Source organism: Paracoccidioides brasiliensis (assembly GCF_000150735.1).
Source record: "Paracoccidioides brasiliensis Pb18 unplaced genomic scaffold supercont2.2, whole genome shotgun sequence".
Lineage (NCBI taxonomy): Eukaryota > Fungi > Ascomycota > Eurotiomycetes > Onygenales > Ajellomycetaceae > Paracoccidioides > Paracoccidioides brasiliensis.
The window spans coordinates 1368185-1385060 of record NW_011371359.1 but is presented as its reverse complement, the minus strand read 5'-3'; the positions used below and the strand labels follow the sequence as shown (position 1 = coordinate 1385060).

The following is a 16876-nucleotide window of genomic DNA, read 5'->3' as shown; positions in this document are numbered from 1 at the left end:
AGAAAAAAAAAGGGAAACAAGAGGATAAGGAAAGAACAAAAGCCAGCTCTTTAACCATGAAACAAACTCCCCAGTACATTTTTAAAAATGCATTTTTTTTGTTTTTCTTTAACACAAAGGGAAAAAAAAAAGACAGCAACTCTCCCTCCCAGCTCAAGCAAGATACAACGTATCCAAAAACCCCTCCGCAAACCTATTAACTATACTCTTATCCGGAATACTGCCCGCAACCCCATACAACGCCGACGTATCCCCCCTGTGTTTCTCAACCTTCTGCCCCATCCTCTTCTGCTCCGCCACCTTCTCTTTCTCCCGCTCAACAACAGCCACAAGATCCGCCACAAGCCTCTCCACAGCCGCAGCAGTGGGCACCGTAAATGCCACATGCATCCCCGGCGGCGACTGCAGTGCATTCAGATGCCACCCTTTATCCGCAAGCGCATCTGCAATATCATAGATGTTTATATCGGGCGTTTTCGACTCCCACGCTACGACGCTGACTAAGGGTTTTCCGATGATTTTGAGCGAAGAGGAGAGCACAGGGTGTTCGCGAATGGCTTGCTCGAAAGTGCGCGTGGCGGAGATGATCTGGTGGCAGCTGTTGACATATCCCGATTCGCCCATGGCCATGAGACTTGTCCAGCAGCCTGCAATGAGTGCGCCGGGACGTGACCCGGCGATGGAAGGGGATGCGTAGACGCCACCAGACCAGTCGGGGTGTATGAAATATTGGTAGCTGCGCAGCTTGCGGTTGCGGTAGAGGATGACGGAGTTACCCTTGGGCGCAAAGCCGTATTTGTGCGTGTCGACGCTGATGCTGGTGACGCCGGGTTGGCGGAAGTCGAAGCCACCCTCTTCCTCGTAGGGGGATGGGTAGCCGGCGCGTTTGAGGAAGGAAATGACGAAGGAGCCTAGGCAGCAGTCGACGTGGAGAGGGATTTTGTAATTGAGGGCCAGGCAGGAGAGGGCGGGGATGTCGTCTACGATGCCGTGGGGGAAGTTTGGGGCGGAGCCGACGAGCAAGATTGTGTTTGGGTTGATGAGGCGGAGGACGGAGGGGATGTGGACTTTGTAGTCTGGGGGGGGGCAGGGGACGCTGTGGAGTTTTATGCCGAAGTAATGGCAGGCTTTGTTGAAGGCGGCGTGGGCGGTGTCAGGGATGATCCTGGAGTCGATAAGTCTCCGGATTTAAGCGCGTTAAGAGAAAATAGAGATTGGAAGACTTACATTTCTGGCTCAGTTACTCTTCGTTCAACGTATGCTTTCTGTCTGGCAGACAAGCAAGCCATGAGAATGGACTCCGTGCCACCGCTGGTAGTCACACCAGCACCGCCTTGCGGCGCATTGAAAAGCGCAAGCACCTAATCGCGCGGGGCATCAGAAAACCCAGCAAACCAAAAAGGGCCAGAGAAATGCGGGAGAGGGTTTTTAATTTCCCGCAAACTCACCATCGCCACAACCTCCGCCTCCATTTTCCTTACACCGGGAAACACATCAGGGTGAATAGGATTGGCAACTGCAAACTGGCCGAAAGCGGCAGTCTGCAAACTGACCAGTTCATCACCGCCATGGTAGACAGCACCACTGACTCTCCCTTCTTCCCATTCTGTATGGTCCATGCCAGCCAGTTTATCCAACTCTTCGCATATCCGGTCATGGCTCCAGCCCAGTTTCGGCAGGCTAGTGTTCTTGGGGATACCCGGAGTTTCGGGGGCGATCTTGGCTTCCATTTTAGAAATAGCGGCAGCGATTTGCTTATCAACCTTACTGCGGACACCAGGGGTGCGAAGGAATAAAGAGTAGAGCACCAGGCGTACGTAGGCGCCGGCATTGAAGATGGAGCCTAGAATACCGTGGCCGCGGAGGGTGTAGAAAGTTTTTCGGGCAATGCGGAGGAGGAAAACCAAGAAAACGACATTGCGAACCCTGCGGGATCGGAGTTGCACCGATGGATTAGCCAGAGATTGGATCACGATCATGTATTGAGGGAGTTCCGCACAGGTTAAAACTTGATGAAGAGACGATGCCTGAGGAGGATTTGCGGGCGGACATCAATTTGTTCTGGAGGGCGACGGGGAGCACGGAGTTGGGGGCCATTGGTGCCCTGGGAATGAGGCCAGAGGTACCTCGGGAAAGAAAGATAAGAAGGGAATCTCAGGACAGGATGATGGAGAAGGGGATGGAGATGTAAAAGAAAAGATGAGAGCAGACTCTAGGGGCCTGCACATGATATAGAGTGAGATGTTGTTGTTGTTGTTGTTGCTGTTGCTGTTGCTGTTGCTGTTGCTGTTGCTGTTGTTGCAACAAGGAAATGCAGAGTCGCAAAATAGAAGTAAGTATACACAGCAGGTACCACTTTTGACAGCCAACATCGGCTGGAGTAGCCGGTATACCGCTGGTAATTGCGCCATCCCGTACTTTGCGGAGAAGCCGACGCCACCTCCGCTGTTCTGCCGGTTTTTTACCCGCAGTGGCCAACCATAAGACCGGTATATCTGTATCGGACGAACTTGCCGTAATTTTTCATGTGGTGTGTACTGTACTGTACTGTACTGTACTATACTATATTTTACTGTACTGTACTATATTTTACTGTACTGTTAACACCTCGTAGTTGCAGGAATGAAATACTTTCGACCGTTGGTTATAGAGAACATCCTTATTGTACGGGACATAGATATTTTGGTGTGGTTTGCGGAAAACCTGCTTCCCAAGGATTTGCATGCAGACCGGCATAGTGATCCATGAGTTATTTTTATAAACTCCTGTTGTCTTGGCGAATCAGGGGTTGGGAAAAGAAGAAAAATCCTTGACTTAATCGGGCAATATAATCTAAAGGAATTAAATATACATGGCTATGTCTTTTATGTGGAAGATATATAGAGAGAATCTAGCAGAGGATACAGAGTACAGAGACAGAAAGAAGAGATATATCTAACTGAAGCACCAAGTATTGAAATGCAGACAATCAACAGGCAAATAAGAAGTTCCTACAAAGTACAACTAACTACCGTTCATCATTTCGCAGGCTAGTGGTAGTCGAGAAGAACAAAAGGAAAAGAGAGAACGACAAGACAAAATCTAAAGAAAAAGAAAGTATGCAAAAGAGCCAAGATGTGCCCTAAAGGTCCAAGCGAACTAGAACGACCAACATCAAAAAGATCAATAATACAAAACCCAACCGAAGAAGAAAAGAGCCGCAAAAGAGAAAGATAGATGGTTATATCAAAAAAACCACGCCCAATCTAAATTCTAATAGTATCTTTGGAATATGCACGATTTTATCATTTCTTTTGATCCCCTCTTTTCGTTTAGGTTCTCTATCCGGTAACTTTGTAGATGCATTCGGCTAGCCTCTTGACGTTGCCCGTGGTGATGCCGGCAACGGAGACACGGCCGTCCTTGGTGGCATAGACGGAGTGCTGTGAAGAGACGTCAGTTAGGAAAAATCGTGATCTGACGGTGTCTTCCCAAATAAAACAGAAGAAAAGTGCAATTCCTTACCTCCTTAGCAAGCTTCTCCATCTGCTCGGGCTTCAAGCCTGTATATGCAAACATGCCAATCTAATCCATCCACACACAGTTAGCCGTTACCAGTTCCATAACTACAACATTGTCAAAAGGCGCTGTCCCCCCCCCACTTTCCCATCTACCCCGGGAAAGGTTAATCAAAATCAAAACACACCTGGCTGGTGATATGACTCCAATCATGCTTGCTCCCCAACGCCTCCAGATTCTCCTTGAGAAGCGCACGCATCTTGATAATCCGATCAGCCATGCCCTTGACCTCGCAGAGCCACTGCTTGTTGAGAGCGGGATCATTGAGGATCGTCGAGGCGATGCGGACGCCGTGGACCGGGGGGTTGGAGTAAAGGGGTCGCACGAGGATCTTGATCTGCGAATCGACCCGCTTCTTCTCCTCGGCTGACTCGCAGACGACGGAGAAGGCGCCGACACGTTCACCGTACAGGCCCTGTATATCAGATACAATAAGCATGGGCAGGGAAAATTACATTAAAACTAGAGATGTTTCCATCCATCATCCGCTTCCGCCGGTCCGGGTTGGGGGTGGGTGGGGGTTTCTATATATCCCCTTGCATCTATGTATGGCCTTACCATATTCTTTGCAAAGCTCTGCGACAGTACGATCCCATGCCCCTCCTGCAAGAAATGCCGGAGGGCAAACGCATCGCGATCGGTATCCCCACTCGCAAAGCCCTGGTACGCCATATCAAAGAAAGCAAAATGTCCCTTGGACTTCATCACGTCACTGATCTGCCGCCACTGCGCCTCTGTCGGGTCAATGCCGGTCGGGTTATGCGCGCAGGCATGGAGGAGGATGATGCTCTGGTCTGGCGCGAGCTTGAGGTCGGCAATCAGGCCCTCGAAGTCCAGGCCGATGGTGTCCTTGTTGTAGTAGCGGTATTTCTCCACCTGGAGGCCCGCATCCTTGAAGACAGCGGCGTGGTTGGCCCAGCTTGGGGTTGGGATGTAGATCTTCTTGCCGTGTGGGTAGAAGCGCTCCAGGAAGGCGGCTGCTATCCGCAGGGCCCCTGTGCCGGAGATGCTCTGGGTGATGGCGATGCGGTCTTCTTTGATAGCGGGGCTGAAGGAGCCAAAGGCAAGCTCCGCGGCGGCCTTGGTGAAGGCTGGCACACCGGTGATGCCGGCGTATTCCTTGTCAAGGTTGGATTTGATCACTTTCTCCTCTGCAGCGCGGACGGAGGGGAGGACGTATGGTTTTCCTTGGTCGTCGCCTTTGTTGCAGCACAAGGAGAGGTCGTGGTCAGCAAATGGCTAGCAGGATATATAAATATATATAATAGGGCAGATATGTCTGTCCATGTACATACGGTAAGCTCCAACACCCAAGTTAATTTTGTCCTTAAACGAGTCAGCCTTGAATGCCTCTGTGATGCCAAGAATCGCATCCTGGAACAACGACAGCGCAGTCAGCAATTGAAGCTCCAACAGTTTTTCATGTTCAATCGGGAGATCGTACTGGCGGACCCTGGGTTACATTGGCCCAGGTAGAAGCCGGACGAGCACCGGCAATGAAAATGCGCAAAGTGGTATCGCGAGCCGCAGCTCGTCGGCTGGCGACTCTCAAAGTTGACAACATGGCTGTTACGTGAGGAGAGGAATGAAAAAGTAAAATATAAATTACAAAACTCAGAAAGCTGAATTATAAATTAATTTAACTAATAATGAAGGACTGTCAAGCTAAAGAGCGAGAAGAATATTCAAAATAGCTGTTGGAGAGACTTGGAATTGTTTGGGTGAATGTGTGTCCAAAAAAAAAAAATGTCAGTGAGAGAAACCTAAAACCAGGAATACGGTAATATTACAGGCTGAACGTTGGTTTGTACCTTCAAAAACCATTGTTCCACCCAAAACAAACATTCTGCGGAGTATTACCCCGTACATGACTATATAATTAGTTACACGCTGAAACTCCAAGTCTATTCAGCCTCACCGCCCTCGATACGAGTATTAAGGGTAGGTTGAGGGTTAGGATCTGGATTTCGGTTTAAGGATAAGGGTCTGAGAAATATGATAAAATCACTACCGTCAAGAGCATATAGAGGCTGTGAGATGTGTTTGTGCATGTAGTTTTAAATGGGCGGGTTATCATGATTTTAACTAATAGTTAGTTACCAACAGAGAGGATTCTGTTTACACCCATGATTTTGCTCTTTCACCGAAAGTTCCCTCCAGTTTAGCCAATTCGTTAAGAAAAACCGAACAACTAAAAACAAAAAACATAAAATAAAATAAAAGGGAAACTCATAGGCCAGTGAAATGGTGAAATTCTGGCGCTTGACCGATCCAAGGTAGCTAGCTGACTTTGAGACCAAATTCTTCGAAATATCCATGCATATAGCTGGTGGCTACCTTGGCAGTTTTGAGTCGGAGGTTGAGAGCTTCTCCTAGGCAACCTTCGACTACTCGTCTCGAATCGCTACGGAGATGCCAACAAAGTTACCCCGTCTCTTCCTCCTGTTTCAGTTTGTATTTGCGCCGCTCAACGGTAGAGCTCCAGAGGAAAAGGAAATCTGTGACGAAACCATCCATGGACCTAGAAGTAGGTGTTGAATGCAACAGCGAATCTACAATAAAATACTAATTTGTACAACTTCCTCGATAACTACTATTCTAAACCTAAGATAACATGAAAATTAAGTCTGGGTGAAATCCATGCGATAGGGTTTTTTATCAACGATCTAAATCCGGCAATACCTTCATGGTTCCACGTATCCATGTGATCGTAGGTAAGGAGAATCTGATCGAAGCAGGGAGAGAGAATGTGATTTCTGTGGGTGAAGAGTCTATCTACATCCGTACAACGAAAGGAAGAGAAACAGGACGAATCTTTTGGTGAAACAGACATGATTCAACTTCACCGGTAGAAACCGGAGCGATTGACACGAAAATATGATTCTGACTCCACTTTTAGCTGTCAAAAACACAATATTTTCATAATTGTGCATCCAAGGTTATGCTGAATATGCATCCGTCTCCACCTGTAGAAACCATGGAACAGACGTGGATGATCAATACCACAGAGAAAATGAAAAACAATACCAAGATACAATACAGAACAAACTTAATTCCTTACCCAAGCCTAACCCCCGCCTGTCGATTCCTCCTCGCCGTCGCCCCCATCGCATTATTCATCCCCGTATGCTGACTGCTATCCAACGTACTCATTGCCTCGCGCTTCTTCTCCTCCTCGATTTTCTTTAGATGCTTCTCCGTCTTCATCTTCCCGCTTCCCTTGCCATGGAACTGGTGGGAGAGGAGCTTAAATGCCTCCTTCTGATCCATCAGCCGCCCAAACTCATCCACATACTTCAGCTGCACATCCGGCTTGTACTCCCGGTTGAAGATCTCTGCCATTTGTCGCGATTCCTGCTGGTCGCGCTGCTTGTTCTCTTGTCGTGCATATTCTTCCCGGTCCCGAGCGGACATGCGGTCCAGTTTCCCAGATGTACGGTCGCGTTCTCGTTGGAGGCGTGCGCGTCTTTCGGCTTCTGCTTCGCGGCGAAGTTTCTCTTGTAGGAATCGTTGACGCTCGCGGAGCAGGGAATTCAAGTCGCCTGCGTTTGATTCTACGACCAGTCCACGTTGTTTGAGCATGGCAAGTGTAGAACCCAGGCCCTTGTCCAACGTCGATTCCTCCTCCAATCCAGTAGCGGTAAGTTCGACAGCGGGCGTAGACTCGTTTCTCTTCAGGCGTTCTTTGAGGTCTTCCTCATCCTCAACTTCATTATACGACCGTTCCATATCTGTATCGCCATCATTTGCTTCCTGTCCTTCAGGCGATGCTTCCTTGGGACGTGAGACAGAGCGCTGTTGGCGATCTGGGAGCGTTGGACGCTGTAGGTTTGCGACAAATTCCGACGTTTCATCTATAACCAGACCAGGACCGTCATCCTCCCAGTCTGGCTTGTCCACATCCATTCCATTCTGCTCCTGTTCTGAATCTTCTCTCAGCCGTCTCGCGATATCTTCTGGGCGGACCTTCTTCCTTTTTTTGAACGCAGCTCGTCTCTGGACTGCCAGTGACGCTTGTAAATCCTCATCATCGACGAAAGATATCTCCTTACCTGATCGGTTCGGAGCTGGAGTGGAAAGCCCATTTGTGACGGCTCCCGAATCCACTTCCATATTATCTCCTCCATTAGCCGCATCTGTAGCTTCGATGGCGGGGAAGATATCATCTTCATCCACCGCCTTCCGCCTCGTAGATTTCGTCTTCTTCTTTGGCTTCTTGATTTTAATCTCAGTGGCTTCCTGGTAGTCAGATGGGGCAGCGGTAGTTTCAGGCGTGATGTCGAGGCTCACAGCTTGCACCTTCAGCTTGGACGTCACATCATGTCGTTTCGCCTCCCGTTCTTCCGCAGTCATATCTTTGGCATCCAGTGTAAATCGTTTCCGCTTCTTCCCCTCAATCTCCTCATCATATTGTGCCAAAATAGAACCGGAACCGAGCCCATCAAAATCATTAGGATCATAAACTGGCTTTTTCTTCTTCAAAGTTAGCTTTTCCTGGAGCCGTTCCTGTTCTCGTAACTCAGCATTCTCCAACTCATCCCCTTCTTCCTCATTCTCATCGATCGTCGTATCCTTAAGTGTAAGAATCTGCTCACTCCCCTCTTCAAAATCTCCCAGCTCATGGCCCACGCGGACACCCGTCAGGTCCTTGGCAGTATATTCCGCAATCCTCTCCCGCTCCGCCAGTTCCTCCGCAAGCCTCTTCGCACGTTCCTTCTCAATCTTCTTCTGTCTCTTCTTCTGCTGCATCAACCAAGTTTTCGTATCTAGCGCAGCCTCCTCTTCATCAACCTCACCAAGCCCCTTGCCCTCAAGCTTCACATGTTTCTGAGCAGCTTCTCGTGCCCGCTTGATAGCATCCAGTTTCTCCTGGCGCTTCTTCTTCGCCGCTGCTTCATCCTGCAGTTTCTTCCAGTTGTCATAGCCCTGTGCCTGTCGCGATTCTAGCGTGCTTGCTGGTTCTTCGGCTGGGTCATCCCTGTCTCTGGACTGTTTAAAGACTGGGCCGTTGACATTGTTGGAGATGGCGCCGGGGACAGGAAGGGGTTTCAGACCAAGTGCCACTCGGATCTTATTATTCTGCTCGATTGAGAGAGCGTCCGCCATGACTGTTTAGAAGACAGATATGACAGAGGTTGAACTGTTAAAAGTGAGGCACAGAGCAGAAAAACGTGGTTCGTCTGGAGTGTCAACTTCAACAGTTGACTTCAACCTTTGAAATGACAAGAAGCCTGGGGACTTCACTTAAATCCGACCCGATCCCAATTAGGCCTAGCGCTTTATTCAACCACTAGCCTAACAAATAAAAAATATTCAACATTCAATTTCCCTCATCTTTTTTTTCTTTTCTCTCCTCATCACAACAAATCCAGATCTGTGTCCAGCAGTCCTGATCCACCAGAGTATTCGTACTATGGCTGTGTTTCGGTTGTTATTGCTGGACATCTCGACGATACATGGAGCCATCACGGAGTCTTTCTTTTTCTCTTCTCATGGTGTCAATTTCCGGTCGACAGATCTCAGAGGGAATCTCAAGCAGCCCGGTTTTCTTTTAATTTCATTAATAATAGATTAACATTCTACCTTGAGCTCCCTTCTCCTTTGCGGGTTGGTGAGCTCGGTGAGATGGCCGGGTGTCTGTTGTGGGCGTCATATTCCACCTCCCTTTACCGATTATGGCCGTCGGCTGATGAGGTTAGGGAAAAACCATGACTTGCCAACATCAATTCAATTCAATTTATGTACTGTGAGTGTGTTGGTACTTGGGAGGGAAAAGGGGAGAATTAAGATGGATGATTTATGATACAGTGCTATCTGTTCTGGAATTTTACGAAGCTCTCTTGTGAGAGAGAAATCATGCATTCCTTTTTTCATTCCGACGGGTATCTTTCTATTATCTGGTTCTCCAGGACGCAATATATATGTCTATAGTACAGCACAAAGTCCAATAGCATACCACATTATCAAACAATCCCGAAGGATATCATAAAAACCTCCATCCCTGAAAATCATTGTAAAAAGCACAACATCTATATTATAATCACAACAATTTCAATGACCCCGTAACCCCATCCACCACCCCCTTCGGCCCCAGAATCACCAACACCGTCCGACTCCCACTGGCAATCTGCGTCCGACCCGCATCCTGAATGACCTGCGCACACAGACCCAAACTGACAGCTTGTGCCTGTAGCAACAACAGCTCCTCCTCACTCTTAACCTGCAACGCAATTTTAGCCTGTCCGCCCCGCTCCCAGCGCTTGAGGATGGGGGAGTCCGGTGCACGTGAGAGGTAATATTTGTAGCAGGCGAGGGTGGCATGGGAGCATTGTGCGGCGATTTTACCTGTGGCGGAGGGTTTTTGGATTTCTTGGTTAGTTGGATCTTTGTGTAGAGACGCAGGATATGCCCCCCGGATATACATCCCCAATATGACCAGAAGTAAAAGGGAACGAAAGGAACAAGAGAAGAGAATAACAAACCCCTCCCCATTCCCAAATCAGTCCTAACAACAAGCACAAGCTTAACCTCATCCGTATTCCCTTCGAACGCAGCTAACTCCCCTGCCCCTCCGTCCGCTTCCTCATCCTCACTGTCCTCATCCTCACTGTCCTCCGACTCAGCATGGACTTTCACGTCGTAGCTATTTGGCCAACTCATCCTCTCCCCACCACTCTTCCCTTTTCGTTTCGGTGTTGTCGCACTGGACCCAAAAATTCCCAACGATGCGCCCTGCCCGATAAAAAAGCCCGCGATGCCAGCAAGTATGGCGGCTGCGATGACGAGGGCGGTGGTGGTGGGTGGAGTGCGCTCCGTTATGAGTGGGGGTGAGGCCATAATATATGCTGTTTATTAGGTAAATAAGTAAGGAGGTAGTTAGGTAGGCAGTTAGATATATTTGATGTTATTATTGTTTGGTTACAGAGGTATTAAGAGGTGCCGTGAGTTGGGTTGGTAAATAGGTTGGTAGGAAAACAAAAGTTGGAAGCTCTATCGTTATATCAAAAGGCAATTATTATTCTTTGCAGCAGCGCGCGAACTACACGCGGGCCATGTATGACCCCCCACAACGAATGATTAATAGTTACCCACAAAGGATGTAGGATGTCACTAGTATTTGTCCAGTAGATTTGGTTTCATTGTACCGTTTTTTAGCCAAGACAAAAAATAAAAGCCATGTTCCTTTCGGACAACTGCTCTTCCAACCGTCCCTGAGTGTCAAAGTATCGCCGAAACCGACGCAAGAAGCCGTCTATCAGAGTACCACCCAAACAGGAAACGATTGGGGTAAAGCATGAAGAAAAGTATTAAAAAAACTATCGATTGTCCGTTCCTTTTATAATCTCATGACATATGCATCATTCGTGATATGCCCATTACACAAAAAACGAGAATTAAAAGAGAAAGCCAGCAAAATCGACGTGTTATATACAACCAGATATATTCCCCGGATATCCCATGCAAAGAAAAATCGGAAACATCGGTTAATAAATTCAAGATGATAAATAACCATCAAAAGCACATCAAAGATAACCTACGCACATTATTATACCTTACCGGGCAGCTCCAGCGGGGGGAGCAACCTGTGGTCGTGGCGGACCCATTCTCCGGCCCCTGTTGAAATATATATAATCAGTATCAAAACAACAGAATAAACAAGAAAGGTGAAAGGTGAAAGTGTGAACAAAAGAAATGTCCATACATCAAAGTCCTGCTAGCAAAGCTAATAACCACCATCAGAAGCCAACTAGGAACCATACCTAGCCCGTACAGCACGTAGCCAAGGGGCACGCTAAGTCCATACTGAGCCAGTGGGCCGTCGACCGGGTGGAAAATGCTGCTATAAGGCCCGTTCTTTTTCCAGGTCTTCTCCGAGTGTATCTTGTAGATCGTCTCAGCATCAACGGTGGTCGCGTTTAGACGGACTACGTGGATTGGTGTCGCTGGCTTTGGCTGTCCCAATTGGCGGGCAGGGACCTGCCAATACCAGATGCTTGGGGGAGACGCAGACCAGATGGAGCAGAGAATTCCTTCAGATTCACAGTTGACCTTAGCGAGGGAAGGGGAAGACGCATCTGCGGAGAGAAGGGGGATAGAGTCCTATTTGGGTATTAAAGTGGTTAGTCTGGTTTGATCTGCGGGGCATGCCAAAAATAAAAAGCTAAACTAAACGGAGATGTATTTTAAAAAATAAAAATAAATAAAAATAAATAAAAATAAATATAAATAAATAAAAATATCAATAGCAAAACATACCTCCCAAGCCTTATTCGCCTTCGCACAACGTCCAAAACACGTTTTATTCGCACCAGTCACGTAAATCAGCCATTGCTCAGCCGAACCTTCACTGGTAGGAGCAAGTATCGACTGCCAATTTGCCAATTTGACGGAGACGACCTCCTTGTTGACGATTTTCGGGCCCGCTTTCGAGCCCGCAGCTGTGTCCGCAGTCACAGCAGCAGATTTGGCGGTCAAGGATAGTACGGGCGTCGCGGATGGGATGAAAGACTTGGCTTTGCTGAGCCATCCCTGTAACCGTTCTACGAGTGGGATCTGGTCTTGCGCCGCAGCCAAAACTGGAAGGAGGAGGAAGGTCGATGAGAGACGCATTGTGACGTTTTTGCACGGGGGAGGAAGGGTGTGGGGAAATAGGAAATTAACAGTAAGTCTCCAGAAGTTAAGTTGTTTCCTTCTTGCGAACTCGTTTTGAGTGTCTCTAAATAAAAGGGGGTGATTTAGTCTAACGGGGGTTGAAGGAAGTAAAAGACACAAAGTGTTTATATTGCGTACATTTATATATAAATATATATGTAGATGTATATGTATACGTTTGTTTATTAAGACGCGCCTAGCGAGAGCCGTTAAGGCGAAGTTGAAACCCAGGAAGAAGCAAGACTGGAAAGAACGAGGAGGGCGAGCGAGGGAAACAGGAAAAAGTTAACTTTTGTTGAAATGACAGGCAGATTCCCTTGGGCAGAAAGGGACGTAAGACCAGAGAAAAGAGGGACTAGGCCGCATCTAGCTAGCTTAGACTGGGGTTGATCACGTGGATGTATAGAATATCTGTGGGATGGAGAGTCGATATCAACTATCAATCACGCTTGCACGGCGTCTACCTATATAATAGCCCAGCGGGTTGGTTAGGCAAATAATTTTTAAATTCGTATATATTCATGTTCATTTTCATCAGTTGAGTCCAACTGGACTTAATTCCATCCTCATCTCAAGCCCCAGTCTCCGGCTCTAGAGAAGGGCAACCTGCAATCTCCCCTAGTTTGTGCCTAATACATTCTCAACGGCTCCTGTTTTAATATCCCTTTCTCCTTGGGCACATCTCTAAAGCAAAAGTGCAAGAAAAAAGCAAAAGCTGTCATTCGCTTGCTAATATGTTCACTTGCATGTACACATAGAAACAGAAACCGGAAAGAAAGAAAGAAAGAAACTGCCATGCTTTTAATATCAAGTATCAAAACAACAATTGACACATTGAACATATGAGAAGAAGTGATAACAGAACGAAGAGGAAGAAGAGAAAGAGAAAAACAAAGAAAACAGAAAAGAGAAGAAAACAGAAAAGAGAAGAAAAATTAATGAAATGAGAACGCGTCATTTAAATACCCTAAACTTCTTCTCGTTTCTCAATCTGAGATAGGGGAGGGAAATATGATAAAGTAGAGGAGGTAAAAGAGGTGTCACCGTAGCCTCAGCGATAGGAAAACGCGATGTTCCTGACAGAAAGGAAGGAAGACATGGAAGGAAAAGTTTAATCAATTAAAATAAAATGGAATCAGTCATTTTCTCTTTGTTTTCCCTTGATTCTCTCGTTCTTTTTTCCCCCTGAGCGTGGGAGCAGATGAGGAGGAAGGGAAGGAAGATTGAACATAGATGAGTAAATGGCTTAGACATAGAGCAACAGGTGTGAGTGCGTTGCAGCAGAGCAAAGGCGAGACAAGAAATTCAGGATGGAGGAATCGTTTCAATGAGGATTGAGTTGGAATACGAAACCCAGAGAAAAAAGAGAAGAAAAAAAAAGGAGGGGGAGGATTGGAGAAGACATAACATGATATCCAAGAAGAGAGGTAGGCGACAGGTAGAGAGAGCGGAAAAGCTGGAGATAGGAGAATGACAGTTACATAGAAAGAGCACTGAAGAGTGACGACAATGATATCGAAATAAGAAAAGAGGAGAAATAGAACAAAGGAAAAGGATTCCAGATCTCGGAAAAAAGAAAAACGCGCCAGACAGCAACCATAAAAAGGACAAAAAGCTAAGTAGAAGATGAAAAAAGGGAACAAAAAAACAGTGAAAAAATAGAAGAGAAAACATACCACATAACATGACATTAGTCCATAACATGCCTATATCTCCCTCCCTCGCGTCCAGACTTCTTCAGAACTACTGGCCTCGAGTCCGTTTAATAGCTAATATAGGAGAGGCCAATACCAGATTCCCCAGATCTCGATCTCAATCCCCTCAGCCACACGACCTAACCCAAACATCATTGTTATATATCTCAAGCTTTCTCTCCATAAAACTTTTTAAACCTCGTCACGATATCATTATAATCACGCTTCACATCACCAAGCGTCTTCTTAATACTTGTCAGCGAAGAATTCAGGTCCGGTTCCTCCACAGTTCCTGAATCGTCTATGCAAGCGCCGATATGTTGAATTTTCTCACACGCCTCTTTCACCTTCGTAAGTCCTAGCGTTGCCGACGAGCCTTTGAGGAAGTGACCTAGTTGAGTGACTTCTTTAATGTCTTTTGCAGAACTATTTTATAAGGCGGTTTCAAAAGAGATTAATTTTGGTTAGCAACTTTATAACTTTGTATGGAGGATATATATTTGTGAGGGATTTTGTACATGAAATGCGATGCGGGGGCTACATTCGTCGTTGGTGGTGGGTGCTCAGGGAAAATTTTAAAAGAGGGAAGCGAGACTGGAGGTGACGTCATAGGCAAAATGGGTGCTTGGGGCGGGAAAATGGGGCAATGGAAAATGGCCCATGTAGCCACAGAACACTCACATTGCGTCCTCCATTTCTCGAAATGTAGTCTCGGCCTGATCGAAGAATCCATATACTATGCTTTTACTGAATTCACGACTCGCATCGTCATCATCCATTTCTAGAATTTGTTCGAAGGTTGTTTGCTCTACGTGGTCGCCTAGGGTGGAAAGATCGGGCGTGCTATCGTCTGTCTATATACAGGTGTAAAATGTCAATGTTAGTGATGCATAAGCAGAAATATATGAAATCTAAATGAAATGAAATGAAATGAAGTATGATGTCGGTTTGACGTACTGTGGAAGGTGTTGCTATGGGTGGCATGTTAGAGGAAGAGGACGGGCTACGTCGAATGGACGTGTGGGGTTGGTAGGCCAGATGAGACATTTTGCTTGCAGTCAAGCACTTGCACTTGATAAGCTGATAGGTTTGACGGGTTTTGTGGGAGGTTGGAGAAGGAAAAGGCCTCACATGAAGCGACTGGGTAGGATGGTGGTGTAGACCGGATAGCAAGGCAAACCGATCGTCTGTGCAATGTGGAATATGTAAGAAGTTTTCGTCTCTTTGGATTCTCCAGAAGGAAGGAGATAAGCACATTCGTTGGTAGCGTTTTCTATGGAGGGAAGTGAGGTAGGGTAAGACGAGGAAACTATAGTTGCGTCCAAGTTCGTTGACGTCGTGGCTGGCGTGTTGTGATTTTATTGATGTGAATTTTGTCTATTTGAAGGTGTTGTTTGTAGCAAGGTCAGCAAATAAAATTCCCTGTATTAACAAAATAAACTTGATGGTTATATAGAGATATAGAGAGGGAGGAGGAAGCAGAATAGAATAAAGTGCTTGAATTATCGTGGCAAAAAAGAGTCAAAAAAAACAACCACAAATTCAAGAGGGGCAAAGGAAGCATAGGATCCCCCACTGAAAAGTATGGTATTGATATCGATCGTCAACCAGCTATCCGCCTGTCTCAGAAACCATCGCAACCAATCTCGTAATCGTTAAGCATTCACGATATCTGCAACATCATGCTTTTAAACTCCATGCAGCTTCAACAGCCATTTTATTTAGTATGGCTTGTGTGCCATCGTTTTGTAGAAGACGATCGCAAAACAACCCAACCAGTACACATGATTTTGCATAAAGAGAGAAAAACGGAAAAGCGCAAAACCAACAGAAAATGGGAGTAATCAAAGAATCCGAAGGATGACGAAAAGGGAGGCGGAAGACTAACATTACCTGCGCCAAACGTTTTCTCGGGGGAGAGTTTCTTAAACAAACAACTCAAGGCGGTATCCAGTATTACGCCGAACAGCAAATCAGGTAAATCATGTCAAGGCAAATATAAAATAGATCCTGCTATTGTCTTTGGGGAAGTCCCAATTTCCTAATTTAATAAAATATAACTATCCTGTGGAGGTAAATCAATCTATCAATGATATGTGATGTGTGACGTGAGTTGTAGGGGAAGTATTAGTGTGTGTTTTTGTGTTTGTTGTTGAGTTGATCATAATCAGCGGAGTGGTTAAGGACGGGGGCAGGACCATCGGATGATATTTCGGGGCGGGAAGGAAATATTTTATTTGAGGACAAAACGGGTCCAAGCTAAGCAACGGGAAGCTCAGGCCTTGCGAGTCTTGTCCGGCACAGTTATGGGAGAAGGGTATGGTTGATGATCTTAAGCACAAGTGGAGTGATTGGTTCCCCCAAAACGGACTCGAGACGTAGGATGGAAGAGGTATGGGCGTGGCTAGGGGGAACCCCGAAGGCAGAGAGAAAGAGTATGAGAGGGAAAGGCGAAATTTTTGGTTAAAACAAGAGGAATAAGGGAGATATATTTTTTAATAATAATAATAATAATAATCATAATAATAATAATAATAAAGATATAATGAGATGAGAGAATCTACACCTCCTGTTTACTTGAACAGCAGAAGGGAAATGTGAATTGACCACGGCAGACGAAGACACAGAAGGGACTATTAGGAAGAGAGTTGATGAAGGGAGTTGAGAGAAACGTATGTGGCGCGGATAGCAGCAGTCTAGACGGTCTTTCAATTGCAAAAAAATCTACTCCTAAGCTCTAAGTCGGCTTGCTATGTTTTGTTATCCAAAGGATGTTTCTTCTCTAGGTTACGTCTTCAACGGACGACAAAATATACTATGGTTGGGAGTATTGTTTGATTATTATCTTTGATACTATTATTTGTAGCAACGGAACTGGATTTAGGGGGAGAAAGAGGCATCGGAAGACTTGCAGCTAAAGGAGAGATCAGAGGACATCTCATGACTTAGAGGAACATGGGAGAAAACAGAAA

At 46.3% G+C, this 16876-nt stretch overlaps 7 protein-coding genes across 7 annotated transcripts; all 7 read right to left on the bottom strand.

Moving 5' to 3' along the window:
• Window positions 1-153: 153 nt before the first annotated feature.
• Window positions 154-2097, bottom strand: PADG_01622 (sphinganine-1-phosphate aldolase DPL1; the record flags this gene model as incomplete). Its single annotated transcript, XM_010759217.1, has 4 exons — window positions 154-1165; window positions 1228-1361; window positions 1449-1926; window positions 2000-2097. 4 exons carry the CDS (start codon window positions 2095-2097, stop codon window positions 154-156), a joined length of 1722 nt encoding a protein of 573 aa, XP_010757519.1.
• A 57-nt stretch (window positions 2098-2154) lies between these two features.
• PADG_11291 (uncharacterized protein) lies at window positions 2155-2736 on the bottom strand (the record flags this gene model as incomplete). The annotated part of the gene is made up of 2 exons (XM_010759548.1): window positions 2155-2509; window positions 2594-2736. 2 exons carry the CDS (start codon window positions 2734-2736, stop codon window positions 2155-2157), a joined length of 498 nt encoding a protein of 165 aa, XP_010757850.1.
• Window positions 2737-3320: 584 nt separating this feature from the next.
• PADG_01621 (uncharacterized protein) lies at window positions 3321-5122 on the bottom strand (the record flags this gene model as incomplete). Its single annotated transcript, XM_010759216.1, has 6 exons — window positions 3321-3422; window positions 3505-3564; window positions 3686-3973; window positions 4117-4757; window positions 4854-4932; window positions 5003-5122. The coding sequence occupies 6 exons, from the start codon at window positions 5120-5122 to the stop codon at window positions 3321-3323; spliced, it is 1290 nt and encodes a 429-aa protein (XP_010757518.1).
• A 1493-nt stretch (window positions 5123-6615) lies between these two features.
• Window positions 6616-8664, bottom strand: PADG_01620 (U4/U6-U5 snRNP complex subunit SNU66; the record flags this gene model as incomplete). The annotated part of the gene is made up of 1 exon (XM_010759215.1): window positions 6616-8664. One exon carries the CDS (start codon window positions 8662-8664, stop codon window positions 6616-6618), a length of 2049 nt encoding a protein of 682 aa, XP_010757517.1.
• A 934-nt stretch (window positions 8665-9598) lies between these two features.
• On the bottom strand, window positions 9599-10395 carry PADG_01619 (peptidyl-tRNA hydrolase; the record flags this gene model as incomplete). Its single annotated transcript, XM_010758697.1, has 2 exons — window positions 9599-9903; window positions 10041-10395. 2 exons carry the CDS (start codon window positions 10393-10395, stop codon window positions 9599-9601), a joined length of 660 nt encoding a protein of 219 aa, XP_010756999.1.
• A 716-nt stretch (window positions 10396-11111) lies between these two features.
• PADG_01618 (uncharacterized protein) lies at window positions 11112-12168 on the bottom strand (the record flags this gene model as incomplete). Its single annotated transcript, XM_010759214.1, has 3 exons — window positions 11112-11172; window positions 11261-11658; window positions 11815-12168. The coding sequence occupies 3 exons, from the start codon at window positions 12166-12168 to the stop codon at window positions 11112-11114; spliced, it is 813 nt and encodes a 270-aa protein (XP_010757516.1).
• Window positions 12169-14071: 1903 nt separating this feature from the next.
• PADG_01617 (uncharacterized protein) lies at window positions 14072-14951 on the bottom strand (the record flags this gene model as incomplete). The annotated part of the gene is made up of 3 exons (XM_010759213.1): window positions 14072-14330; window positions 14586-14758; window positions 14862-14951. 3 exons carry the CDS (start codon window positions 14949-14951, stop codon window positions 14072-14074), a joined length of 522 nt encoding a protein of 173 aa, XP_010757515.1.
• Window positions 14952-16876: the final 1925 nt, after the last annotated feature.